The sequence below is a fragment of the Gobius niger genome (assembly GCF_951799975.1).
Source record: "Gobius niger genome assembly, chromosome: 3".
Lineage (NCBI taxonomy): Eukaryota > Metazoa > Chordata > Actinopteri > Gobiiformes > Gobiidae > Gobius > Gobius niger.
This window is the reverse complement of record NC_136854.1, coordinates 24,924,821-24,952,099: the sequence shown is the minus strand read 5'-3', so window position 1 is coordinate 24,952,099 and position 27,279 is coordinate 24,924,821. Positions and strand designations below refer to the sequence as shown.

The 27,279-nt window shown below is 40.9% G+C and overlaps 3 protein-coding genes across 4 annotated transcripts; 1 reads left to right on the top strand and 2 right to left on the bottom strand.

Annotated features, from left to right (window-relative positions):
• The first annotated feature begins 1,184 nt into the window (after positions 1-1,184).
• Positions 1,185-2,815, top strand: LOC306961560 (lysozyme g-like). Its single transcript, XM_079554349.1, has 5 exons — positions 1,185-1,263; positions 1,354-1,425; positions 1,987-2,183; positions 2,420-2,570; positions 2,646-2,815. The coding sequence occupies exons 1-5, from the start codon at positions 1,260-1,262 to the stop codon at positions 2,780-2,782; spliced, it is 561 nt and encodes a 186-aa protein (XP_079410475.1). The 5' UTR covers positions 1,185-1,259; the 3' UTR covers positions 2,783-2,815.
• Positions 2,816-3,152: 337 nt separating this feature from the next.
• LOC306961558 (uncharacterized protein) lies at positions 3,153-6,949 on the bottom strand (the record flags this gene model as incomplete). Its single annotated transcript, XM_079554347.1, has 6 exons — positions 6,825-6,949; positions 5,522-5,769; positions 5,385-5,434; positions 4,400-4,519; positions 4,141-4,306; positions 3,153-3,328 (listed from the first exon to the last, which is right to left on the bottom strand). The coding sequence occupies exons 2-6, from the start codon at positions 5,754-5,756 to the stop codon at positions 3,153-3,155; spliced, it is 747 nt and encodes a 248-aa protein (XP_079410473.1). The 5' UTR covers positions 5,757-5,769; positions 6,825-6,949.
• A 1,730-nt stretch (positions 6,950-8,679) lies between these two features.
• Positions 8,680-27,052, bottom strand: evi5l (ecotropic viral integration site 5 like). 2 transcript variants are annotated; one of them, XM_079554326.1, is made up of 20 exons: positions 26,709-27,052; positions 18,298-18,619; positions 17,769-17,958; positions 16,892-17,116; positions 16,413-16,487; positions 16,212-16,337; positions 15,979-16,122; positions 15,798-15,887; positions 15,633-15,730; positions 15,490-15,550; positions 15,365-15,418; positions 14,941-14,973; positions 13,974-14,114; positions 12,995-13,111; positions 12,460-12,600; positions 12,209-12,367; positions 11,976-12,122; positions 11,568-11,663; positions 11,386-11,481; positions 8,680-9,824 (listed from the first exon to the last, which is right to left on the bottom strand). In XM_079554326.1, the coding sequence occupies exons 2-20, from the start codon at positions 18,525-18,527 to the stop codon at positions 9,513-9,515; spliced, it is 2,535 nt and encodes an 844-aa protein (XP_079410452.1). In that variant the 5' UTR covers positions 18,528-18,619; positions 26,709-27,052; the 3' UTR covers positions 8,680-9,512. The 2 variants fall into 2 exon arrangements, with proteins under 2 accessions (XP_079410452.1, XP_079410451.1); XM_079554325.1 differs by having other exon boundaries at positions 26,714-27,052.
• Positions 27,053-27,279: the final 227 nt, after the last annotated feature.

Below are 27,279 nucleotides of genomic sequence, written 5' to 3'. Positions count from 1 at the left end.
TATTTATATCAGTTAGCTGTAAACGTTTTGCTAAAGAACTAATACCGTGTGGAATTGACTTAGTCACCATTTCATACCCCTGGCTCTTATGTTGTTTCAATGTTAAACCTGTCAATGAACTCATTGTAATCAAACCAGTCCCCGTTATCAAGTAATTGGCTTACAATGACTACATTTTTGCAAAACAAATGATCTAAAAACAAAAGCATTGTTCCATATAATGTAATTGTGAGGAGAGTAGTTATGTTTGAATAATAAAGACCAACATAGCAACACCTGTTGATGAAACTTGGCTAATTTTACAGGCAGTTTTCCAAGAGCAAAAGGACATCGCAACAAAAAATGTAGACCTCCTGACTTATTGAAGAAGAAATTGGGGAAAATGCTCCATAAACTTTTGGAGTTCTTTAGAAATATCTTAAGCCAACTGATTGTGATTATTTGGTTAAAAGTAGTTATAGATAAAAAAAAAAAAAAAAAAAAAAAAATCTAAACCGCCTTCAGATAATTGGTTGGAGAGACAGATTTTTTAACTTGGTGAGATTTGTTCTTCCAGAGGGAGTTGAACACATTTTTTATCAACGTTGGAACTGAGAGCTTTAATTGGGGACAGCTAGTGTTGAAAATATGTAAGAGCCTATAATATAAGAGCCTTCTGCTTTGCTTAATAGCACCGGATAAGTCTCTACCCAGCCAACAATTACATTTCTTTTTGATTGGTTACAGGCAAAATGTTGTTGTTAGCCATCATGTCATCTTTTGAAATTTTAATACCTAGATAAGTTACTGTGTGTTTCACTGGAATGCCACAGATGTCAGTAGCAGAAGCATTACATGGGGTAAAATTTCATATTTTTTAAAATTAAGTTTTAAGCCAGATATGTTTGAAAATGTAGATATAACAGAGAGAGCTTTTGGAACTTCATCTGAATCTCTTAAGGAAATTGTTGTATCATCAACAAGTAAATAATTAAATAATAATTTGGCCCACAAGTAAACCCCCTATTAATATTGAATCTGCTAGATCACGTATTTCCAGGAGGTCCACCCATTATTGTTCATTGTAATTTACTTCCTGTAGCTCACAGATCACGTGGTGCAGAGGACACGACAGACGGAAAATAAGTCACTCCCAAGTTGTCAAAGTGAAACAGAAAGGAAACTGCTGCCTATAAAACAATCAGCGCAGAGCACCAGAGCACATACAGAGGTGTGCACTGACTGGATTTCTTTATTGCTTTACTTCCCAAAGGAACACCATGGGTGAGAGTGAACTCAACTTAGTTATAGAAGATTGTAGAACATGTTAATCTTGTATTTAAACAAAGTGTCTCTTTTACACATGCTTTGAAGACATCAACATTATTACAGATGCCACTGGTGCAACTCAAAAAACAGCCCGTCAAGATCGACTGACAAGTGAAGGTACGTTTTTATTTCCAGTGTTTTAAGCAGAGGTGGATACAGTTGCAAAAATATTTACTCATGTAAGGCTACTTTGAAATAATAATGGAGGTAAAAAATCGTGACCCAAATAAATACTCACTTAAAAGCAATAAGTAAAGCAAAAAAAGTAGAAAATGTTACTCGAGTACTGTGAGTAGGCCTAACTGTTTGAGTGTAAAAGTCTGATTAAGGTTTCAGTTGTGACATAAATCATGAGAAACAAAACTTGTATTATTGTGAAAATCCTTATATTTCCAAAGAAATACCATGAACAATATTCAAAATGTCTGGAGAAAAAGGGCCACGGAGAAAAACTACATGTATTTTAGTTCGACATGAAGCTCTTTAAACATAACTTTTTTTTTACTCAAGTAAGAGTACCCATACTTCATTACAATATTACTCAAGTACAAATAAAAAAGTACTGAATGATATAGCTATAATGAGTACAGTTTCCTGTGCTTATACTTGAGTAAATGTAACTGAATACTACCCCCCTCTAGTTTTAAGACAAACTTCAGCTCTTTCTTTTTCATGCAGGAGTACCAGCATCTCAACAAATGGCAAAGATTGATCTGGAGAGAATGAAGAAGTACAAGGACATGATTCAACGCGTGGGAAGGGATTTAAAGATCGACCCAGCCCTCATAGCAGGGATCATCTCCAGAGAGTCCCGTGCTGGAAATGTACTGAATGATGGCTGGGGAGACCATGGCCGTGCCTGGGGACTGATGCAGGTTTGTATTTAAAGCAACTGTCCACGTTTGGGATGGTATTTATTCTGAGTATTAGCTTAGTGGGTTCAGTGACATTTCCCCCCAGTAGACTGATATAATTTCATAGATCACAAAGCTTTATCGTCACAAGATTTTTAAATGTGTCTTGAACCTTAGTGATCAATTCTCTGCAACTTAACACAGTACTTTGTGGTGTATGAATATGGCTTGTGTGTTTAATCCACCGGTTGCTTCAGGTGGATGTGTCTCCAACCGGGGGGAACCACACAAAGCAGGGCGACTGGAACAGCGAGGAGCACCTGCGTCAGGCCACAGGGATCCTGCTGTATTTCATTGATCGGATCGGGAAAAAGTTTAGCGACTGGACTGAAGCGCAGCAGCTGAAAGGTGCGTCACATTCAGTCAGCGCCAAGCATTGCTGTTGACTTTCTTACATTTCTCACGGTGTCTGTGTGCCTGCAGGAGCAATTGCAGCCTACAACACGGGGGACGGAAGAGTTCACAGCTACAGCGGGGTGGATGAAAACACCACAGGCAAAGACTACGCCAATGATGTCGTTGCCAGGGCTCAGTGGTACAAAGTCCATCTCTTCAATTAGACGGTGTTTTTTTGTTTTTGGCAAAAAGTCTAGATGCAAATATACATAATAATTGAAATCTTAAAGTGATGCATGCAAAAAGAGGCGAGAGAGAGTTAAATTTCATAAGTACAGTAAGTGTTAACTTCATTGTTCAGGTGCACACCCTAGACAGAGCCACCACCCATAGCCTCACCCAGAAATCGTTAATTACTCACTGTTAATAAATCCTTTAATCACACTGTCTGTAGTGGACTGGTTCTTCACATTTTCACACGTTTCCTTGAGGATTTTGCAACTTATTATTACTCACAGTGGGAAGTTTTTTTTTTTACTCCGTTTGTTCAAACATATGTAACTACGTACTACCTTCTGATCAAGTACAAGTCTGTCACTGGGCGCAGTGATAGTCCTGGTGGCGGCTCAGGTCTAGTTTGTGGGTGAAGCCACAGAGACACAGGGGGCAGTGGAACGGCCGAGGCGCCTGGTGCTTCTTGCTGTGGGTGATCAGGTTCGAGCTCTGACTAAAGGTTTTCCCACAGATCTGGCACATGTGCGGCTTCTCTCCTGTTAACAGAACGGCAGTCAGTGTTGCTCAAAGTGTTGCTCAAAGTTCTCAAAATATATACTTCGATCTTTAGTTTGCATCACTCACCACAAGACGGGCTTTTTACATGTTTAATTAAGATCGAAAACCAAAGCTGATCAATATTATTTTTTCATATTGACCAGCCCTAATTTTTCCTAATACAGTGTAATATAGGCTACATTGCGTCTGTGAAAAGAAGTACTATGTCTATTTAAAGGAGCTATACCTGATTTTACTTCAAGAAATGGAATGAAATTTATTTTGTCCTCCTTTATTATTGTAAACTCAAACGTTTGTGGAGAAAAGAGCGTGCATAAAATTATAAAACTTTTTTTTTTTTTAGCATTTTTGTGAAAATTACCCAAAAAAGTGACCCTGCAAGTTGTGAAATGTGCCGATTAACTTGTCCGTGTAAAGAATTTGGATGCTACAAAGTATTAGTAAAGTTCCAAATGAGTTTGGACCACAACTAACATTTTAATTTAGTGGCTTCCCCTTTAATTATTTGCAATAAAAAAACAAAACAGGTATAGGGCCTTTAAATGTGTAGATACAGGAGCATGCAAATTAAAATTAACATTTCAAGTTATAGTACTTCAAGTCCCAACCTTTACTTTTTCCATCACTCCTGCAACTATATTACTACTATACTTGTGCTAGTGCTGCCTCCCTTGCTGAATATGCCAGTAACTTGAGCCACCTCTTGTACTTTTGCTTCAGTCCTTTCTCTTCTTATTCCCTCTGAATCTGAGAGCAACAAATGACTCTTAAAAAGGAGAACGCAGCTCACCGGTGTGAATGAAAGTGTGCTTCTTCATGTCCGACTTCTGGTGGAACCTCTTGCCGCAGTACTGACAGGGAAAGGGCCGCGTGTCCGAGTGAATGAGCAGGTGAGTGGACAGAGTGGAGGAGCGCTTGAACGACTTCCCACACACACGGCAGGCAAACGTACGCTCCTACAGCGACAGGGGAGAAAAAAAATCACATGGATGAATATACAAAGATATTAGCAGATCCTTTGACTGAAATATTGACTTGGTGCTACTAACCTGTTTCCTACATGAAGACTGCACACACTGAGATTTACTGGAGTTGGTTTCATTTAGAAGCGCTCTGTTCGGGTAAGTCTTGCAAATGTGAAGCCGTAGGTTAGAATGACAAGGAAATGTCTGAGAAAATAAGATGATTATTGAATTTAAAAATCGTATTGCTCGTATAAACATCAGTTCAATTTACAGTGGTTCTATTGATGAGATGATTCAGTTTGAGCTGTGTTTTTTATGTGTGATATTATTATGTGATTGTGACAAAGTTGTTTACTTTGTTTCAAAATTCAGGGCTATATTTCAAGATTAACCTCTTAACCCCCACGTGAAGCGAGCAAATTATCTCCAGTTTGGCTTTACCCAAATCTAAAAGCCTAAAAAAAAAACACGCAACAAAAAGTATCAAAAAAGTGACAAAAACTCTACAAGAAAAGTGACAAAAATGTGACAAATACACAATAAAAAGCCACAAGAAGTGCAACAAAAACTCAACAAAATAGTGGCAAAAATTAGATGAAAAAGAAAGTAAAAAATAGATGACAACAACGCAAGGAAAAGGATCCGTGTAGAGCAATTTTGAAGGTCTTAGCTTTCAAATGAGGTGTTGCACTGGTCTATAAATCCAATCGAGAAGCTTTTAGATTTGAGTAAAGCTGTAAGAGGTTAAGAGATAGACTTAAGAGCCAGAAGGATTAGACAGAACAGCTCCTCCTATGTGAATGAAGAGTGAGCGTGACGTTCAGCACTCCCCGCAAATTGTCGAAGCCGGAAATCAAACTGTGACACTCATGCTATTGTACAAACAATATGATGAATACATTGCTATTTTAACTTTGATGAAAATAATAATAAATAAAAAATCTAATACTTGGTCATGTTTGCACTTGTATTATGCAGAGCTAGATGTTGTGAAAATGTGCATCTGCGTTCAAAGCAAACATTTAAAGTGCAGTAAGCGTCTGAAACAGGGAAATATACTGGTCCTTACTTTATCACAGAGAGGGCATCTCATGTCTTCTAATCCACTCTGAAGTCTCTCTGTAATGACACATCCACATGAGTTCACTGAGTGAATAGTCATCAATTAGTGATATTTCTATTCGATTTTCTATTCTAAGATATTACCTTCACATATTGGCTCATTATGCATTGGTGAGTGAACAGTTTTGTCTGAGTGGCTGTTGCCTGGAAGGAAAGCTTGTAATGACGCTCCTGTGCTGCTGTTGTCCACTTTGGCCTTGGTGTCTGCAGAGATGTCCCAGTGTCTCCTCTGGGTTTTCTGCCCTTGTCCTGCTCTGGCTCTGGCTGTGGGACTGACTGGATGGAGACCTCCTCTCTTCACTAAGAATGAGCGTGGCATGGTGCACAAGGAGCTGCAAACGTCAGATGAAGCATTTTTTGTTTAAAATTATTGGTTTATTTGGTCGGGACAGTGCATGTTAATGAACATATATGGGTCTCATGCATGTAAACAAGCCACACCGGATTGCAGCCTTGGGCTAATTTCCATCCAGCGCCCCCCATGTACACTCTCTAACGCACTCACATTCATCCTGGCCTATTGTGCATGTTTTTAGTGGTAGGGGAAACTGGAGTACCCGGAGGAAGCCTACGCAGACACGGGGAGAACATGCAAACTCCACATTCCCTGGTGGGAATCGAACCCGGACCTTCTAGCTGTGAAGCACGAGCGCTAACTGCTGTGCTACCGTGTCGATTTACATTTACATTTAACATGTAAATGTTTGGTACATTGCAGAAAGCCTAACCTCCTGCACTGCATGCATAGTGATATTTTCTTATATTGATCACATTATTGCCCAACAGAGGGCAGTGCAGCAGTGTACTGTAGCAGTGCTGTAGAAGATAATTTATTTCAGAATAGTTTTGAGAGAAATGCAAATGATATGAACAGAAAAATAATTAAAACATGTATTTAAATCATGATAACAATCTTTTTTTTTTTTTTCGCCTATACTATAAAATATAATAGGGAAATAAATGTACTATAATGATCAAACTAAATAAAAGCCAAAACCTCTCAATCTGCATGTTAGATCAAACATCTTACTGTGATAACTTTAACTCCAGAGTGTGTTGTTGCATTTTTTTGTACGTTGTTGCGTTTGTTTGTGCGTTGTTGCGTGTGTCAATGCCTTCAGTGACCGTTTAACACATCTGTGACTAAGTGTTGGATGTGAAAGTGTTGTAGACATAATACAAAACACTGCACCAGAGCAGAACATATTCTAAAGCTTTACTGTCTGTATGTTTGCCTGACAAGTAACTAATAAGTAAAATTGTTTAAATCTGCTGTAAATCTCAGTTTTGGCTTTCACAGATTTTTCAAATAAATGAATAATTGAATAGATCTAATCAAATCTGAACAAAAACAAAAATGCTTGTCCGAAAATGTAAGCAAACTGACCTTTTGTTTCTGCGATAAGTCGAGGATGCGTTTGGCACACGAGCTGCTCAGACTCTGACTTGTGTAGAGGGACGAGGAAGTGTGTCTGACCACACAGTTTCCTCACTCGAACCCACCGCTCTATGTACAAAGATTTTCATGAGAAACAAATCACACTCATCTAAAACACAGGGAGATGAGGACCGGAGAGGACCAGGGTGGCCAATGGTGTCGACACGCCTGTTGCCACACTGCTGTTACAAGATGAGACCATTCCGACGAACTTTAGACCCAAAACTAATGCAAGAGTTTTCCCCGAAACATGATCACACCTCCTTCACATCAACTGATAACTGTAACAAAGCCAAGTAAAGGTTTCCTGAAAGCAGACACAAATGCTTGAGCAACAATAAATATGCATGTCTAGTTTTGCAAGAAAAAGAGACATCTTCCATTCATCTAGACTAAAGATTTGACAATAACTGAACAATAAGATTGAGATGGCAGAAGTCACACACAGTCAAACATTTGCAAAGGTGCAATGCAAAGTTTATTTTGTATCGTTCATAGGATACAGAACACTGAAATGCACTTCCCCTATAATAATGGAATTAATATCTTTTGTTTAAATATACTTGAGTTGACAACATCAGCGTCATGAGAGAAAGCTCGAGATAAAACATGTTGTTTGTCTGCCTCAGCTGTTATAACCCTCACTAAACACTGTGAAAACCAAGGTCTATGGCACATCATGGAACAGTGTTCACGTTGGTAAAATAAAAAGCCAGTACATTTTCTTAAATGAACGCACGCAGGCGGACACACCTTCACTCATAGTCGGACAATGGAGGGAGAAGAGCACCATAACTGAACAACAGTGTAAAACTCAATGACATTATCGGGTCATTCCAAATGTGTTTGTTTTTGTGCAGCTGGGAATGCTTTGAATGGGTCCCAGACGGTGCCATACAATAGCCGTTGAGAATTAAAACAAAAATATCCCATCTTTTAATCATTCATAACAGGGAAAGGGTTAAACGATGTAAAAACAATGTAATGACGTGTGTGAATGAAGTCGAGGTCTATAGCTGAGATTTCTGCGTAGTGATTTCATGAAAAACTGTTATTTGCGACAGAACGGTGGGCCAACTTCCTGTTAAGCTCAGTCCGAGTCATTGCTGGAAAAGACTAATCCAGTTTCCCTCTTTTAGCTCATCTACACACGTTTTACGATATGAGCACGCATTTATAACTCGTAGTACTTCTTTGTCTGTAGTGCAAAATGCAGTACTAGTCACGCTATCAAACAACACCCCCTGTTAGATTTGATCACTCCGTCTTCAGTAGTGTGACAGCTCTATATTCTCAAGCCTCTGCCCCAACCACAAGCGAGGCCATATATTTGATGTTAGACTTTGTTTTATAAATATATTGATGGATATGTCTATTCTCTGCGGTCACACTTCCTGGCAACTGTTTCAATACGAGCGATCGCGATGTCGTCACATCCGTTGGCCGTGGTAGGCATTTTACATTTTCATATTTGATAAACATTTTATTAAAATCCTATAATCAGCAAAAACAATGTCCATAAACAGGGCATTGCTTCTCTTGCGCTGTAACAGATCTATCATTTTATAAAACCGAGTTAGAGGCCTGTATGCATCAGCTGCCTACCAAACATCCGGTGAAAATTGCGGAAGTAAACAATAACAGCGATCGCTCGTATGGCAATATACTGTACCTGATATATAACACATACAATAGAACAGATCTATGTCCTGTGGGAGATCGCTCACAAATTCATAATGTCATTAATTAACAACAGCTTTTGCATCTTGGGCTAACAATAAACATACATTAGGATTTTTTTCGCCTCGATATCTTTAACACACACCCCGTTAATGTTCTCATTAGATGCTTTCAGTAGTTTTTAAATCTATATTTACCTCTGCACATGTAAACAAGATTATTTTGTGTTTGCATCTTGACATAGTAACATAGTAACACTTTAGCAGCAAGTCTCCTGTCTCTGATCCACTGTGGCCCAAAAAAGGGCCCGAGTTGGCACAAAAAAGGATAGGAACAAAATTAAATTAACAAAACAAACTAGAGAAAACCTGTACACTTGTGTAATCCTGTACAAATTCATATTAAAATAAATTACAACTCATAAATAAAACAATAAAAACTAATTTGGCAACAGTTTCGTTCTTGTATGATAAAATACGTCTTTTCACAACACTTTTAAGTTTTGTTCTTTGATCAAAATGAAATGCTATTACCGGATATCTTTATGTGACATTTTCTCACTTTTTTTTGTGGCTTTTTATGGAAATGGTGATTTAAAAAAAAAAAAATCTTTTTCCTGAAGGCAGTGATGATGGATGGTCGAAGGGAAAGGATCCAAAATGATCAGATGAGTTTAAGTTTAGTCATGTACATACAAAGTTAATTCAGTTGTCTTGAGGAATCACCTTTATGCTTTATGTCCTGGTTAACCTCCTCGTAAGGGTCACAGATTCGGGTCCAAAGTTTGACAAAATGCATTGATCGACAGCTAAGATGGATATGTCTCGGTGACGGTGGCAATTAGAGAAGAATCTTACAGTTTAGTGGCTGTTTTAGTCCACAAAATGCCGCCAAGTAAATCACAGGATCCGACAGCTCACGGTCTTTTTTTAATTTGTCCCATCCACTGATATTGGTCTAGTTGACTCCATCCATGGTCTCTGCACACACCATGCTGCCGTAGAGCTGCTGAGGGTTGGGTTGTGTCCGCTCCTCCGCCTCACTGTCAGTGCTGCCCTCGCTGTCCAGGGGCGCAGACGCGTGGCACGGTCCCGACAACGAGGGGTACAGGGCGTTAGGGGGCAGGGGGCTGGGCAGGAGGTCTTCGTCTGAACTCAGGTAGTCTCCCTCTGCGGACGTGGGGCTGGTCAGGTCCTGGTAGTTGGTGGTCCCGCTGCCGCTGCTGAGCCGGGTGCCAGAGGTCAGCTTGTGTCCACGCAATATTCGGATCTGAGGATACAGGGGAGTTAGGAGAAGACTCAAAAGGCTAAGAGGAAACAAAAGTCTGTTGTTCAAGCCCTGAGTCTGGCCTGATCGAACAAAATATATGAAATGTATATTACTGTGGTTCAGAAACAAGAAAAATGGTCTGAGGAAGGAACTGCTGAAACATTATGATGAAATAAATGAAACTTGGGACATCTTCTGTATGAGTGTGCGATGCAAGTTTTTGAAGATTTTTCCTCAACATCTGCACCTCTATTACAAAATATATTTTTTATCCATTTACATTTTTCAGATTTTTTGGCCTGTAGGCTTCGTCTGATATGACATCACAGGGTAACAGGGAGATATATATTCATTAACAAAGCCAGACCTCCAACACACGATGCTGAGGACGAAACAGTGTTCTGCCATATGAGCTTTAACCAGGAGACTATCGGCTTTCCAGTTTATTAATTTCAATATATACCTACACAAATATAATATACTATATAAACAAATATCAAATATACATATATACATTTTTTTTATATAATATATCTCTATAACGATTCATTTTGATCATACATTTCTGTTACTGATTATAATTCACTTACCATTTACAGTAAAAACCTATTGTATTGCAATGTGCAAAACCTCAAAAAGTACTCACTAAATCAGACCATTTCTGCTGTTCATGGACTTGTTTGACATCACCAGTGGCCTGGGTGCTGTGTGATTTGTAGGCCACAGTGACTGCAGGTGCAAACTGCAGCACAGCTGGAGGTGCGTGTCTGTCTCCACACATGTACAGTGTGTGTCAGCCTGGACCTACCACACCAGCTCATAGCAAATCTCAGAGGTTTTAGTTTCCCCTTCACACACTAGTATCGCTAAATGGTGGGAGCCGTGGTTAAAGAGGGGAAATGCTCTGACTGCTCTGCTCCCCTTAATGCGCACAAGTAAAGTATGCATCTTGTTGCCATGGCGCTCAGCGAGTGACAGACTCCACCACATAAAACATTTGTGCGTGCACTGTCGATGTGACTCAAAACAAAGCTGGAGACCTGATGGTACTGAGATTTGTCTGAATTGCATTCTGCCTCCTCGTCTGCACTCACGCAAGTTTCAGGTGAATTTGTTGAACTAAAAATGTGAGTGAGGTGAACGGGAAAGAGGTGCAATGAAGAGCACTGCCATGGTTTTTACTGTCACGCACAGCTCACAGCTCCTCAGCGGTAGTAGCAAAACAAAGTGCTATTTCTCCTGTAAACTCGCGGCCATGTTCAGCGCTCCCATTTGAGTGACAGCAGCTGTAGAGCGGCTTTTTAATGTGTGTGGGCAAGTTGAGACTAATTAATCGCACAATAAATAAGTGTACGCTGTCAACTTGTTAACGCGATATTTTGGACAGCCCTATTTAATAAATAGAATGAAATAGAATGAAAATTAAATTGTGTTATGTTGTTTCAGAACCAGGTAGCGTCAGTGGAATTAAATGATGTAGTGTGCTTTTACTTGAAAGTTGATCAAAACTAATGTGTGATCAAACTAATGCATGATAAAACTAATGTATGATATACCACACCTCATTTCTGAGTTCAGTGATCTGGTCTCGGAGCTGGTTGATGTACTGTCTGGAGTCTGAGTGGTTGAGCTGACCCTGAATCAGACCTTCCTCTTTCTGCAAAAGAAGAAAAACAAAAAACAGTAAATATTAAAATCAGTTACAACTAAATCACAAACCAGTATCTCTGTAAGATACAGTACCTGTATCTCCAGTTCAGCGATCTTCTGCCTTAACTCAGCCATGGCCGCCATACTGTCTGCTTCTCTCAGGCGCACTGCCATCACCTCCTCTTTGCTCTGAAGGTTATATAGACAAAAGAAAGACAAGAGTTACTAAATACTCTATGTGCTATGCACAAACTCAACTGAATCAAAACGTTAAGGATTGCAATTAGCAAATCAGAAAAGCTGCAATTTAATATAATGTAATATACTAATGAGGATGTTTCCCATCTCATTGCAGAGGCTTCTTCTCGTGTTTTGGCACCAATTCAAACCAGCCGAGTGATAATAAGCCTTTGCAATGAGAGGTTTGAGACATTTGCAAGTTTTCCAAAATCGCTCATCCGTATAGTTCACAACAATCGGTCTACTTTGTTGATCCCAGACCTTGCAGTCAAATTCAGCCTGCTTCCTCTTCATCTCGCTGAGCTGCGTCTGCAGAGCTTTGTTCTGATTGGACGCCATCTGGAGCCGGTCCTGGAGAGCCGAGCGCTCCTGCTCATGACGACCAATGAGTTTGCCATGGATCTGATTCTACAAGACAAGAATATCTAACTTTGTAATAAACATTCCCACAAACTCTTCAGCATTACAGGGGCATCACATGGAGGAGTTCTGACCTGACTGTCCAGCTGCAGCACCTTGAGTTTGACCTCTCGCAGCTCGGCCTGGGCCTGAGCCTCTCTCAGTCGCACCGTCATCAGTTTGTCCTGGAGCTCGTTCATGGCATTTTTCTTTGGAGACTCTTTCCAGTGGCTGCTCCCACGGGACATGTGGTGCTGTGGGACACATGGTGAACATCAGGCTCTAGAGGGAATTCTCTAAAGACAAGTCTTTAGCTGATACATTTAGTGCTATGTACTGCCGCTACCTGCCAGCGCTGGTTGAGATCAGTAACCGTGTCCTGCATCTCTCTGAATGAACTCAGTGTCTCCAGCTCCCGCAGCTTCATCTGCTTCACCTCCTCCTGCAGAGCCGCCACGTTGTTCTCATCAGGCAGACAAGTGTTCTTCTGTGCAAACAAATCAACAAAGCCTTTACAAGAGCAAATACGGTAAGAGTGAAGCTATACATTTGCAGGTTGGGAACCAAATGGTAGATGTGTCCGGGTTGAAATGAAGTGGACATAAGCATGCAAGTTCATGAGGTATGGTTTTAAACAGGAAAATGGTAGTGTGTGTTGACAAAACTAATGAAATCATTCTAATGTGGTCACACTTTACAGTAGTAACATAATACTATGGTAACTTATACAAAAAGAGGTTATATCGTATGAAAATGAGCACTAAACCAGCTGTGCCTGGTAGCAGAATGTTTAATGCTTGATAAAGTGGCATGTACTGTATTTAGTCTACTTTGTGTTATGTCATAGGAATGTCATCATGAACTACATGTTCACTCTTTACCTTCTCCAGGTCTAGGATTTTGTCCTGCATTTCCTTCAGAGCCCCCAACAGTTCAGTCTCACGCAGCCGAGATTGCTCCAACTGTGTTTGCAGGTTGTTCACAAAAGGCTCTGTGAACTGAAAGGCATCACACAGGCACTTCAGGTCACTTATACATGTCACAAATATATCTGCTTCATAACTTCCATTGAGACAGTATTAACTGAAGGTATAGTATTGTCTGCACATGCACAACACAAAGTAGGTAAAAGGGACATGGCTTTTGTGTGACGTAAAAACATAGAAAGCCACAGTGATGCCAATGACAGTGTTGAGTCTACCACTTCAAAGTGAAACTACAAAGAACGAGGGTGTGAAGTGGAAAAATACCAACATATCAACCCAAAATACAGAGTGTGAAATCAGACAGAACATAGCGTGAGGCTGAGTCTTTCGATTAGTCATTTATGTTCTATCAGTCTTCAGTGATCAAAGAGGAGCGTGACAGACTCTGATGAGTGAAAGGTTATGTCAAACATACACAGAAAAAAGCAATATCCAAAAGATATTGCAATGTTTGAAGAAATTATATTCAAATAAACGCCACGCAACAAGCAAATCTTGATACTGGTCTTCCTATGAAAAATTAGGATCCTTAAAGACCAAATATATGTACATCTAAATCATAAGAAACACTAAAACAGGATGAATATTATAGGGAATTAATGATAAAAAATGAAATGAATCAATTGACATTTTTTTGTAATAAATAATAAAATAAACCTAGTATATATATACCTAAAAGTACATAGTAAAGTAATGTATCGCTATGCCAATATTTCAATTATACAGTACAATTCAATGGACACCGCTTCTGAATGTCTCAGAATAAACATCAACTATAACAGAAGTATTTAGCTTGCTCCATCGCTTTAACACAACAGGCCTGTAACACTTTTCAGTGCAGTGTGATTTTGAGCGCCTTTGTTTACACAGTTACCTTCTGCTGCTGCAGTTCTCTGATGGTGTCCTGCGCTTTCTCCAGACTCTCGCTGGCCGTTGTGCACTGCTGCCGCACCACAGCCAGCTCCCGCTTTATCACATAGTTCTCTTCAGCCTCCTGAGCCCGGGTCACCTGGCCCTGCAAGGTAATAACATGCACACATGAACTCTAACAAATACACAAATTAATGGGTTCACGAAAAGAAATGCAACTGTTCAGGCTGCTTTTTTCACAAGTAACATCACGAAGTAAGTGAATTATTTGGTGGTTCAGTTCAAAATGTCAGTTCATCCATATAGTGCACAAAGACGGAAATTTTAAATGTTTATTTTGTGTCTTTTGGTGTACACCATAAGATTAATCATAGGACTCCCCACACCAAACCTAAAAGATCAAAATAAATGGGCCATTGGACACATTTGCACTAGCAATAGAACAGGACTCCACACACCCCCTGCAGTCACCTCACCCTCTGCCCTCAGGACGGAGGTACAGAAGGCTTAGATGCGGGAAGGCTCGTTTTAAAAGAAGCCTGATCCCGTCAGCCATCGAATTTCTTAACGACAGGCCCCGCTGAGTGCACCCCATTCTGTTTGTTCTCCGTTGTTCTGTCTGTCCTTTGTCAAACATGCACTGTGTACGTGAAAAAGAACCCCCCCCCCCGGGAAAATCTAAAGTCTAAGTCCAAGTCTAATGTTTTAACCTCATCAAATCACTTTGTACTGAACCACAGAAGCATCAACGATAGTACATCAATGTATAAAATGCACAAAACAGTGACATTTGATGACATTCATAGTCCATGCCACATGCGGGAGTAAACGACCTCATTGTATTATCGACCCTCGGGTTCACATGCATTCATATGGTGTAAAAGGGATCATGTGTGTACAGACAGGAAATTGGTTCAAGGGGACCACACAAAGTGCAGGAGTGAAAGAAAGGACAGATAACAGTTCTCTACCTGTATCAGTCTGTCTGCCAGAGCAGCACTCTCCTACAGTGAAACCCAGGAGAGATTCGGAGGGAGACAAAGAGAGGAGGGGCGAGAAGAGAGTGAAGAAAGTGAAATCACCAGGAAAAGTCCCAACAGAAACCAAGAAGAGAAAGAAATTACACAGATAAGGCTTTGAGTGAACACGGTCCAGGATAATTGGAAAGATAGTTGAAGAGAAGACACTAAAAAAAAGTAATTTGTTACAGTCTGCCAGGAACAATTACAGCAGCCGCAATGAATAAAATACAGAATAAATGGACGCAATGATTGATAAAACGCAGAGGAGCAATAACATCATACATTTTGTCATTTTACTTTGTAAAATGTCTTTGAATAGTGTATTGAAATGGGTTAATACAAGGTTTAATGAAGACTCATTAGAAAACAATACCTTTTCTAACGTCTCAATCCTTTGCTTCAGGAGGCGGTTTTCTGTGCGTAGCCGCTGGCAGAAAGACAGAAAAACGTATTCAAGCTTTCATCCTTGTTTTTGTAGCAATGACATAGTACATATACCTTTATTTCAATTTGTTCTTCCATTTCTTTGTTCTTTATTGTGGTATATTCTTTCTCCAACCTGGAGTGAAAAAGTAAACTGAGCCGAGAATCTTTGGAGTGTTATATTAGAGTTATTAGTATAAAAAATGAGGAGCTCATACTTCTTCATCCTCTTGGGGTTGTATTTGACTTGGTAAGCCCTGAGGATTAGCTTGTCTGGGCAGCTGTCAAACTGGTGAGGGATCACTTTTTGGAAATGCTGCAAAAAAAGACGAGAAAAGTCAAAGGCCTGAGATAAAAAAGCTGTTATTGTTATGTTTTGTTACCTGTGACATGCCCTCCATGTCCAACTGAATGAGGTCAGTCTGGTTGTACTGTAGGATGGCGAGGCCAACTCGGAAAATAATCTCCAGGCCCTTCAGATATATTAGACACGGCACAGTCTATTATTCAGTAAACATATGAATAATGCACCATTTAAAAACCAGCAGCATACTATAAACATACCTCATACATGAAAATATCAAAGATGCGCGTTGCAACAGGAAGAGGCAGGAAAGTGAGGAATAGAGTGAGAAACCAGGACGAGGCGTACATGGATGTGTGAAAACTCTGGGACTTAAAGTGAATGTTCAATTCAGGGAGCTGCTCCTGTGGTTCAAAAAATTATCAACTTCATTATAAATTCTGAAATGGTGCCCCCTTGTGGGCAAATGCCACACTACAGGTCTCAGTTATACCTGCAGTAGATACTCAAATTGGTAAATACAGAGGCCCAGTTCAGCCATGCTGGGTTTGAACAGCTCCCTCAGACGATACTCCTGCATTAGACGCACAAACACACAGAAGGCTTCTTCCTCAGGCATCTGGAAAGACAGGAAACTCTTAATACTGTGGCAAATGAGCTGACAAGACTATTTAAAAACATACTGTACACTAACTTGCATCAGCAACAGCCCCACAATGAATGCACTGCCTTGACAGTAGCCCACCTCTCGATCCACGAGAGAATATGCCTGTGAAACACAAACATATGTTTTAGACAGATGTCCTGTTAGCATCTGTGATTCTCAACAAGATGAGACGACTAGAGGCTTCTCATTTCCTAGAGAGCAGAAAACAGAAGCTGCTTTTGGGGCTTTCTGAACAAGATTTAATTCAGATTTCCTCTTGCCAGAGCTCCACATTAATAATATCATGTTAGGAGCATGGTCTGATCACGAATACTACTGTAATAATTGGAACTCAAAATGTTTTAGAAGAAATAAAAGTTTAGCAATTACGTTCTTTGGAATCATTGCTTTAGTTCATAAACACCTTAAGATGTATGCAGTTTGGCTGGAAAATAAGAAAACCACTATACTATGTACCTATTAAGCCAATCATTTACTCCTTAACAATGAACAGTGGTGGGCAGTACCTTCATCACGTTGAAGAGGACCTCCTGACCCAGACTGTCCTGGCCTTTAAAGAACTCATGCTCAGGATAGGTGCGGGCGATGTCTCTGCGAATCAGTTTTTCACAGGGAGATGACATCTTGAGCAGTTCAGAATACTGGTTTTTCACTGGCATGTCTGTGGCATTGCCAAGTAGCTGCCACACGATGGCACGGAAATGGTGAGGGATTCCCTTCCTGATCAGCTCCTATGACCGCAAACAATCACAGAGATGGACTGAGAGGTAATAAAGGCTTTTTGTTTGACAAACTTGCAGTTTGATTCTTTTCTCCATAAGTTATCCATTTGACAGAGAGGGAGAATGAGTCTTCTAAATTAGTGTCTCCCAACCAGGGGTACAGGGACTTACAGGGAATTATTTCAGATTTAAAAAAAAAGGTCAAAGGAAAAATTTAGTTTTAATTACAGTGGGTTGCATAAGTATCTTTTATACATTTTGCCACGCTATGGACCATAAACATAAATATTAATTGAACTTTTATGTGAAAGACACACACTTAGTGACACACGATTGTGAAAAATCAACATGTTTCATTTTGTGACTATACTTTAATCGTGTAAAGGCTCATGTAACCATATTTAAATAGGGAAAACGTGGAAGAGCTTGGTTGCTTCTAACTTCACCTCCGTTTGGATCCATAGATGAGAAGAGGAGAGGCTATGCTAACTCATCTGGGCTCTGTTTACGTGACTGAGGGCACGCATACAGACCAGACAGCTACATATCAACTCGTCTAAGCTAAGGTAAGATCATATCTCTGTATTTAAAAACGGTGGCCTATTCCTTTAAACCAGAGATCTTCTAATACAGGGGTAAATTCTCTATGACAGCCACTTGCCTTTAGAAGTTTGTCTTTTTTGCGCCTCCATTCTTCCCACTCATTGACTATGCGCCCCCACAGGATCCATGTATCCTCCTCCAGGTGGGATAGGTTCGAGGAGGCTGAGGAGCTGGACACAAGGGACGAGCCACTGTTGCGTCTTGAGCCGCTCATAGACCTCATGGATTTGGAATCAGCCTCCAACAACCTGCGATTAAAGGGATAGTGGGTAACTGAAAATATTTTGGAAAACATTGAAAACATTGAGGACGTTTTGCTTCTAGTCACAGAAGCTAATTCTTAGCTCTTTATGTCAGAAAAGACATTTAACCCATAGTGGACCTAAATAAGAGCCAGGCTCCTCCCAGGAGGAGGGAGCCAAAACTGCAGAACATTCCTACTCAAATTGTACAGTATCACTGAACTAGCAAGTCTTTGTTCTGCTCTACTGCAGAGTCAATGGGCGTAGACGACCCAATAGCCTTAACAAAAGAGGGCCGATCCCCTTTTCAGTTCTTTTTCACCCATTCCCCATGATTATAAATACCTGTTTTGTTCCTCCAGTTTGGCCAGAAGCTCTAGTTCATCTGGACTGAGGTTCTCGGAGTCTGCGGGCGACACTGCTGGAGCTGAGAGTGCGGCATCATGGGAAGAGGAGTCTGGACTGAGCAGGGGGCTGCCTGCAGACGGGTCAGGGTCCACGCCCGGAGGCGACGAGGGGCACTCCAGCTGAGCCATGGGGCCTTCCCTCTCAGGGCTGTTACTGGCTACAGACATGGTTCAGCCTCACTGGTCTGTCCTCTGGGCCCGCTGTGTCCTGTTCAACCACCAGTCGGCCTGGGACCCAATCTGATCAGAGCTCTTCAAGCCTGGCGAGCAGAAAAAGTGAATCAAAATCATTTTTGCCCTTAATGCTTTATTAGATACAGCAAAGGATGAAAGAAGGTGAATATATTGATATATTGATATAGGAATCTGCAATTGTGATAAAACATTGCCAACCAAATACAGTCAAATGTTCATTTATTACTGTAATTCAACTTAAAATGTGAAATTAATATATGATACAAGTATGTTATTATTTTGATGATAATGGCTTACAGTCCATTTTTTAAATATTGTAATTTCATGAGATTTTTCAGAGCTGAGCCATAATAATCAAAATCATAACAAATAAAGGCTATACATATCTCACTTTGCATGTAATGAGTCTATATCATATATTTTTGTTTCACAGCTTAAGTTGAATAACTGAAATGAATGCACTTTTTACCGATGTTCTAATTTTCCGAGTTTCACCTGTAAATAGAGGAAACCATGTGAAGCTGTGGCCTTTTTACCCCTTAGGGCAGCTGAATTAGCACAGTTGATGGAGCGTCTTGGGTGAGAGAGGTTAAACAACAATTAAACTAGTCCAGACGACAGCTTTGTCCATGGCAGAAAACTCACATACGGCTGAGAGTTTACACAAATAAAGCATAAAGGAATCATTGTTAAATACCTAATACACACTTCAATGCAAGTGATGGCTGCTCCGCCAACTCAAATAACTGCGAAGGAGTGGCCCTTAGTCACCGATGAGATCAAAATGAATCACCAGTCGACCACAAGTATAATTCAAAGCCCAATCAGAAACAAATTAGATATTAATTTGATCTGCAACAATACAAGCAGATGTGGCTGACTCTTTATTTAAGTGCTCTGCTCAAAGAAAAAAAAAGCAACAGCGAGTATGTAAACATGTGACAGGATAATGCATCAAAGGTAACACAAAAGAACAAAACAAACCACAAGACTGTGTTAATAAAAAGCAGGCAAATGGCACTGCACCAAAACAATCGCAGAGCAACACAACAGATGGGACTAAATAATTGATTTGTCATGTTTCCCAAAACAGAAAGCCGAGTTATTTAATTTATTAATTTCTAATATTAGAAGAAGCAACAAGCTTTAGCGTTTACAGTGGGACATGGCCTCAGCATGACCACACTGTAACAAACATGTCCATAAAGCAGATGCCTAAATATAAATCATCAGTTAGCTTCCAGATGTTTGTCGAGTTTTGTGGGCTGTGTTTTATGTTTCAGTCACACACTCACATCACATACACAAGTCTTTCTAGTGCTGCGTCCATTAAAGTGCAATTTCAAAAGGTCACAACAGCCCGTTAGGGAAAATGAACAAGGCTTTTCCCATTGCCTGCATCCAAACAATTGTCTTCGATGCAAACCATGTGATGCCTCTTCAGTGGGAGATGACAACATGCATTGATATTAAGTGCAATGAAATGGATCATAATTTCACTACCTACTTTATAAGATACACAACTTTACTTTTTGTTTTACTTAACAGTTACTACAACTGTGAAGAGACGCGTTTTGAAATGTAAAAACCAGTATGTGCCATATAAAATGACCACAAGATAAGAGCTGCTTGAAATCCCCATCAGCTGCTGATGTTAATGGGGATGTGAATAAACATATATTGATTAAATTAATAAATTATGATTGCAGAAGACACTATAAGAAAGGGTTTACAGTCTGTTCTGGTCTAAGAGAGAAAATATGGCTTTGCTTTTGTAGAGGCCTCTCTACAAAACTGAAGTATTTCTATGAATTGCTGTGTTTTTTTGTCTGCTTTTGGGATGTTTTTGTGGTGTTTTGTCACATCTTTGAGGACTGGAGAGCATAGTTTTGCAAGGCCTGACTAAGTAAAATAAATGTTTCAACATAATAAAATAAATAAGGTTACGGGGATGTGATCTGCTCCTGATCTCAACAAATACAAGTGGTGTGACAGAAAACAGTAAAATAGCACTTGTATAGCATTTTTTTTGGATATCAAGCTGAACTACAGACTGTTGTGTTTTGGTTCTGTGCAGGGTCCTTCAACTGGCTTTCCAACTGACTGAAGGACAACTTCTTCCCCTCGGCCAGGGGTGTCAAACTCATTTGGGTCGTGGGCCAAAATTCAGCTCCCACGGCGGGTCGCGGGCCACATATAACAGGAAAATATTATTGAGAACACTTTTCCATGAATAAATGAATAAGAATAATAATGAGCTGTGATTTGTTTAAAGCCCCAACTTGACTTTAGCCTAATCAATAACAGCAGCTTACGCTTATATTGCACTTTACAAGCCTGTGTCACAAGTTTCTCAAAGTGCAACATAGTAGTCATTATTCATTGACTTAATTGGTTGTAAGCTGTTGCTGAAACCCAGTCCTGGGGCAGACTGACCATTTACCACATGGATATAATGTGTTGTTCATATCCTGATCTCTTGTTATGTCGGTGCCCTCTGCTGGAGATGAAAACTTTCCCTTTAAAAAAAAAAAATTAAGCTGCCCCCTCGTGGCTGGAGTGAGGACTCTGGTTATTCTTTAAAAAATCATAACTATGCACAAGAATGGGCTCGAAACTTACTTTTTTTTTACATAGTCTGTAATTTCTGCTCTACAAGGCAGGGGCCAGAATAGATAATCTAGCAGGCCGCATGTTTGTAGGCTGTCAAAGAAGCTGAACTCTCCCCTTCACTTCCTCTGCAGCCCCAAATTGCAAACATACTATGCATTTTATGTTACTCTGTATAACATATTTATCACATCTAAATGTCTCTGAAGACAAGCTTGTAACAACAAGTAATATTGAGTAAAAAGAAGAAAACAACATGTGACCTGTCTGCTCTTAGCAAAGACAAAATAGCCGACAATGAAAGAACAAAACTATACTAGCACAACCATGATCTAGCCATGTCACTGCGGCCTGGTCTGCTGTAAAAGCTCTGAGTCACGCAGGAGAGTAAAGAGTGTGGCCCAAACAGAAGGACATTGTGAAGGTCTATGACAAAGCACAACACTTCCCTTGAGGCCGGCTGCTGATCAGTGTGTGACAGCCGCCTAATGCCACGGTTCGCTCTGAATGCTCAGGACTAAAAATACAGCCGTTTCTGACCAGGGCTGTATTTCTTTATGATTATGAGGGATATGATTCATTGAGGTTACTGTGGTTATGTGCCTTCCATGTCTCACCTACATACATTTATTGAGCTTGAAGGTATGTTTATATATTCTCATATACGTAAACATTACACAAACAAAAGCAGAAACCTTAGGCTACATTACAAATTCCTCTGAGTTTTTAATTTGGCACTAAATGTAATCCATGGAGCGTGAGATCGACAGACGGATCGGTGCAGCGTCAGCAGTGATGCGGTCGCTGTATCGGTCTGTCGTGGTGAAGAGGGAGCTGAGTCGGAGGGCAAAGCTCTCGATTTACCGATCGATCTACGTTCCCACCCTCACCTATGGTCATGAGATTTGGGTAATGACCGAAAGGACAAGATCACGAATACAAGCGGCCGAAATGAGTTTCCTTCGCAGGGTGGCTGGGCGCACCCTCCGAGATCGGGTGAGGAGCTCAGTTACCTGGGAGGAGCTCGGAGTAGAGTCGCTGCTCCTTCACGTCGAAAGGAGCCAGCTGAGGTGGCTAGGGCATCTGTTCCGGATGCCTCCTGGTCGCCTCCCGCGGGAGGTGTTCCAGGCATGTCCTAGTGGGAAGAGGCCTCGTGGAAGACCCAGGACACGGTGGTGGGACTATGTCTCCGAGCTGGCCTGGTGTCGCCTCGGGGTCCCCCCAGAACAGCTGGAGGAGGTGTGTGTGGATCGGGAAGTTTGGGCGTCTCTGCTGAGACTGCTGCCCCCGCGACCCGGCCCCGGATAAAGCGGAAGAAAATGGATGGATGGATGGATGGTAATCCATGAGTCATTCATTCATTTTCAAAAACATCGGTGACATTACTAGTTTCTATGGTTTCCTTCTGCTTACTGGGGATTTCACACGTCTTCAGTAATGTCAAATTGTATCTGTTTATCTATAGTGACAAACAGTGAAGAATTGAGCAAGCTGATTGGCACTGAAATCCCTTCTGTATTTACGAACCAAACAATGCTTGATTGTTTGGTTTTGTACTGGTAAACTTAATGTACCAGATAATGTTGACCATTACAAAGTTCAAAAGCTACTGGAACAAATTTCATAAACACATTGTGGCCTAGTTAGGAGAGCAGTCGGATGTCTTGTCTGACCGTTTTACTCCCCACCTGTTTACACAAATTGTATATCTTGCCATTGAGGCTTAAATTGCATTGAGAAATATCTTGCATTGAGGCTAAATCAAAGTCAGACTCAGAACTATCCACAGTGCTCTGACATAACTATACTAGGACTGTTAGTTTTGCAAAGCCTGACTTAGCAACATATATTTTTGAACATGCTTGTCTTAAGATGTTAAAGAAATAGAAGCCACAGTAACCTGGAGAGGACAGTATTGTCACAGATTGAACACGGTTAGAGCCATGTTAATGTTTAGACCAGTCTTCTTGTCGCTGCTCTCTGATCTCTCTGGCCTCTGCTCTGGTCTTCCATCCATGACAACAATGAGACAGCATCACTCATCCGTAGCAGCTAACTTCTGTCTCTAACTCAAAATGTATACGACACTTGGACTGAGCGTTTCCACGGTCCTCACCTCATGTTCACCTCAATGTTCTGTTGATTAAAGCTGTACTAGCTGTACAAGTGCACTATTTTACCATTATATCATAATGTGCTGGTCCAATGCTGATGCGTTTGAGATGTCTCGATTATTAACCTCTTACCTTTTCTCCAGTTTGGCTTCATGAAATAAGTGTGAAATAACAAGGATGAAAAAGTGACAAAGATGTGTGATGAAAACGCAACAAAAGAAGCCACAAAAGAGTAACAGAAAAGTGACAAAAAAGTGACGAAAACGCAACAAAACGGCAATGAAACAAAAAAAAAGGCAAAAAAGTGACGACAACATGGCAACAACATGAGAAAAAAGAAAAGGTTTAGATGAGTTTTGACACTGGCCTTTTAGATTTGGGTAAAGCTGGACTGCACTTGGTTAAGGCGGTGGTTAAATAAGATGATATTGCAGACAATATTTTATCCATTTGTGTAGACCAATAATATCCCCATATTCCCCTCTTCTACACCCCTATAAATCTAATGGAATATTTTCTGTGTGTGCCAGATGTTTTAAAGAAGAAACTAATAAAAAAGCATAGTAATTGTCTGGCCCTGGAAATAAAGTGAGTGTTAAGAGAGTTAGTGCTTTTCTATGAGAGCTTCTATTTCTAGTGAAATCAATTTCTCTTGTCTGGAGATTAGACAATGACAGAAGTCTTAAACTATTGAAACTATAGTATGACTCACTGTCTCTCAAAACCAGATTAGAGCTGCTGCACTTTTAAATCTCCGACTGTATCACAATTCAATCTCTTTGCTGTTTAATACATTTTATATTTCAATTGAAGGAATATTGTTTTGCTTATGAATAAACTTTCTGGAAAAATAAAGAAAAAGTGAAAAATCTCGCTTTTGAGCATCTTTTTTTGATCTATCATCACAACTGATTTACACATAATTTAGCTCACAACTACATTCCCTTGTCTCATCCATCTGTGTGGTTAATAATCCCCCATAGATGTCTTTTGCTGCTGTCAATTATTCTTCAAAAGTTCCATCTAGGCAGTTTTTTACAGAAATAGTATGCTTCCCTGTGGTACATGTGGTGTTTGTTTCCAGTGAGCTGTAGTCATGTCATGGGAATACATGTCCCTTGCCAAACAAAAATATGGGAAGTGGTATCGCGTTCCTATTAATATTTGTTCCTCCCTGTAGCAGACACTTCACGTTTCAGTAAATGCGCCGCGGTGCACAGATCCAGTTTCAAATATGAAACTAACCAGCACAATGGAGTGAGGAGCGACAGAGAGAGGAGGATCAGCAGCGGTTCTGGGCTCTGTGTCTGAACAGTGCAGAGGTGCTGTAGTTGTAGTGGACAAAGGACTTTGGTACAAAATAGAATCAAGTACAGTTTTCACATTAATTCACTACAGTAGTTGCGTCACAGGCTTTACAGAGCAGTTTGTAAATCAGCAATGAGGCAGATCTCAGTCAAATCTCCACCTGAAGCAGAAGGTACATATCTGTCCCCTGTCCTTAGACCCACCTTCTCGGCAACGCTATATAACACAACACAACTTAAATGTGCCACAATTTCATAGGTTCACAGTTTAAACTAGAACATAATCTATCCATCCATCCATCCATCCATTTTCTTCCGCTTTATCCGGGGCCGGGTCGCGGGGGCAGCAGTCTCAGCAGGGATGCCCAGACTTCCCGATCCACACACACCTCCTCCAGCTGTTCTGGGGGGACCCCGAGGCGACTCTACTCCGAGCTCCTCTCGGGTAACTGAGCTCCTCACCCGATCTCGGAGGGTGCGCCCAGCCACCCTGCGAAGGAAACTCATTTCGGCCGCTTGTATTCGCGATCTCGTCCTTTCGGTCATGACCCAAATCTTATGACCATAGGTGAGGGTGGGAACGTAGATCGATCGGTAAATCGAGAGCTTTGCCCCCGACTCAGCTCCCTCTTCACCACGACAGACCGATACAGCGACCGCATCACTGCTGACGCCGCACCAATCCGTCTGTCGATCTCACGCTCCATCCGTCCCTCACTCGTGAACAATAGAACATAATCTAGATTCTGTGAAATAAAGTTAAGGGGTGTTTTTTTTTTACTAACATAGAATACTTAATACTCATCAGAGCCTCATCAACATCCCCATCCCCACCACCACCACACGTCTCTGCCATAATAATGTTTGCCATTTTATTTATCTGGTAATGAATATTCAGAAGACAGACTGTTTAGTGTTAGGACCGTACATTTTGCTTCCAGCGCTGCTTAAGTCTGTTGCTGGTGAACACTGGACAAAGTAGCATGCTTTTCGTTCAAACTGCATTCCAGTTCCCTTAAAAAACATTTGGAGAAGGTATTGAGATAACAATGCTGCTAAATAAGGGGCATGCAAATTAGCCCAGTTATTATTGATTATCTTTTCTTGCCAATTAAAACTCCCACTGTCATATCATTAGCTATAGAGAACATTACAGTGCGGCAGTATGACAATAGCAAGATGTTATACTGTATTCAACACATCTGGATGATTAAGTGCACAATCTTTAGCCATACAAGCCCCCGTGCCACTACTACATGTTACTAAATAAAAGGAAAGGAGAAGCTGAGGTTTGGCTAAAAATGAATGACTGTATATTGTGGGTTCAGGGATGGTGAATGTGGCTCTCCCGAACAAGTCATCAACAAGGTCATCACCAGGAAGTGAGAATCAGATACCTTGTTCCTCCCTTGTCAATGCACTATTGCTTAAGTTAGTGGATTAGCTTGATGAACGTGGGAGTAATCTCATCAACTGAAACAGGGATTTGACAGACGCATCCACTCCTGCAAACAGACTACAGGACAACAAGCTTTAAGTAAGTCAACAGGGTCAACAGTGAGCACAATTATACCCTTAGTTTTTATGCTTCAAGAGGCTTAAGTGGTCTAAGGCACAGTGTCCTAAGGCTGCCTTGTAATTATATTGATCCTCACATTTAATAATTTCTTATGAAAACAAAAAAAGAGCAGCTGGTCTATCAATTACGTGGCAGTTGTTTTATTCTCAACCTAAAGATCACACTATTCAAAAGCTCCACTGCCAAGGACCGTCATACTGTAAAGCTATTAAGCAATTTGAAACATGCCACGCTGCTGTGTTTCTTCTCCCGTGCGCGCGCACACCAGGCCTGAAACACTCTGCAGTCGTCTACTGGTTTATCAGCCCTCCAAATGTCACTGCTTGTAACGACGGCATTACTATATAGGCCTAGGGAAAAATATGGAACACGGTTTTGACCAGACAGAATCATTATAGGCAAAGGAAATGACCGTGCATTAACAGGCCTTTTAGTTGAGGCTACTGGAATGAAATCACGAAGCTAATGCGCTCATTGGAAAGTCATAGCTCCCCAACGCCTCGCGCCGTCAAAAAAAAAAAATGAAAGAAAAGAAAAAGGCTACCTTACCAGTCGCTCCTTTTCATGATCCAAGTGTCTTCATGCTTATTCCAGCATCCAGAGGTCAAATGTCTGTTATGAGCTAATTAAAATCTTAAGGGAGCAATGAGGGGCTTTACAATGATCGTCCAACGCAGTGCCATCCTCCTCCTGCCTCCTCCAGCCGCACAGCTGCTGCACTGCTCCACAGGCGACAGGCACGGAGCCCGTGGATAAAACAGAAGGAGATAAATGACAATGTAGCAGAAAACAGTGCATACAACACGCGGATAGTCGTGTGTTGTTGCAGCGAACGGACAGAATGAGGCTTACATGGCGACATCAATCATTACAAATACATCTCAGAATGGCTGGCGTTCAGCGGATTCTGTCAAGCGCGAGGCGGGGCGCGCCAATCGCAGTGCAGGAGACGGCATGACGAGGGGCGGACTGACCAATGAGGTGCGGTCTGTACCAAAAAGACAGCACAGAACACCAATCAGAGTGGAGCTTTATTCTGTGGGAAGGCGGGGTGTACAGGTGTCAGACATAAACCTTCTTATAGCAACAGAGCGGTCAAGCTTCTTTTTTGTGTG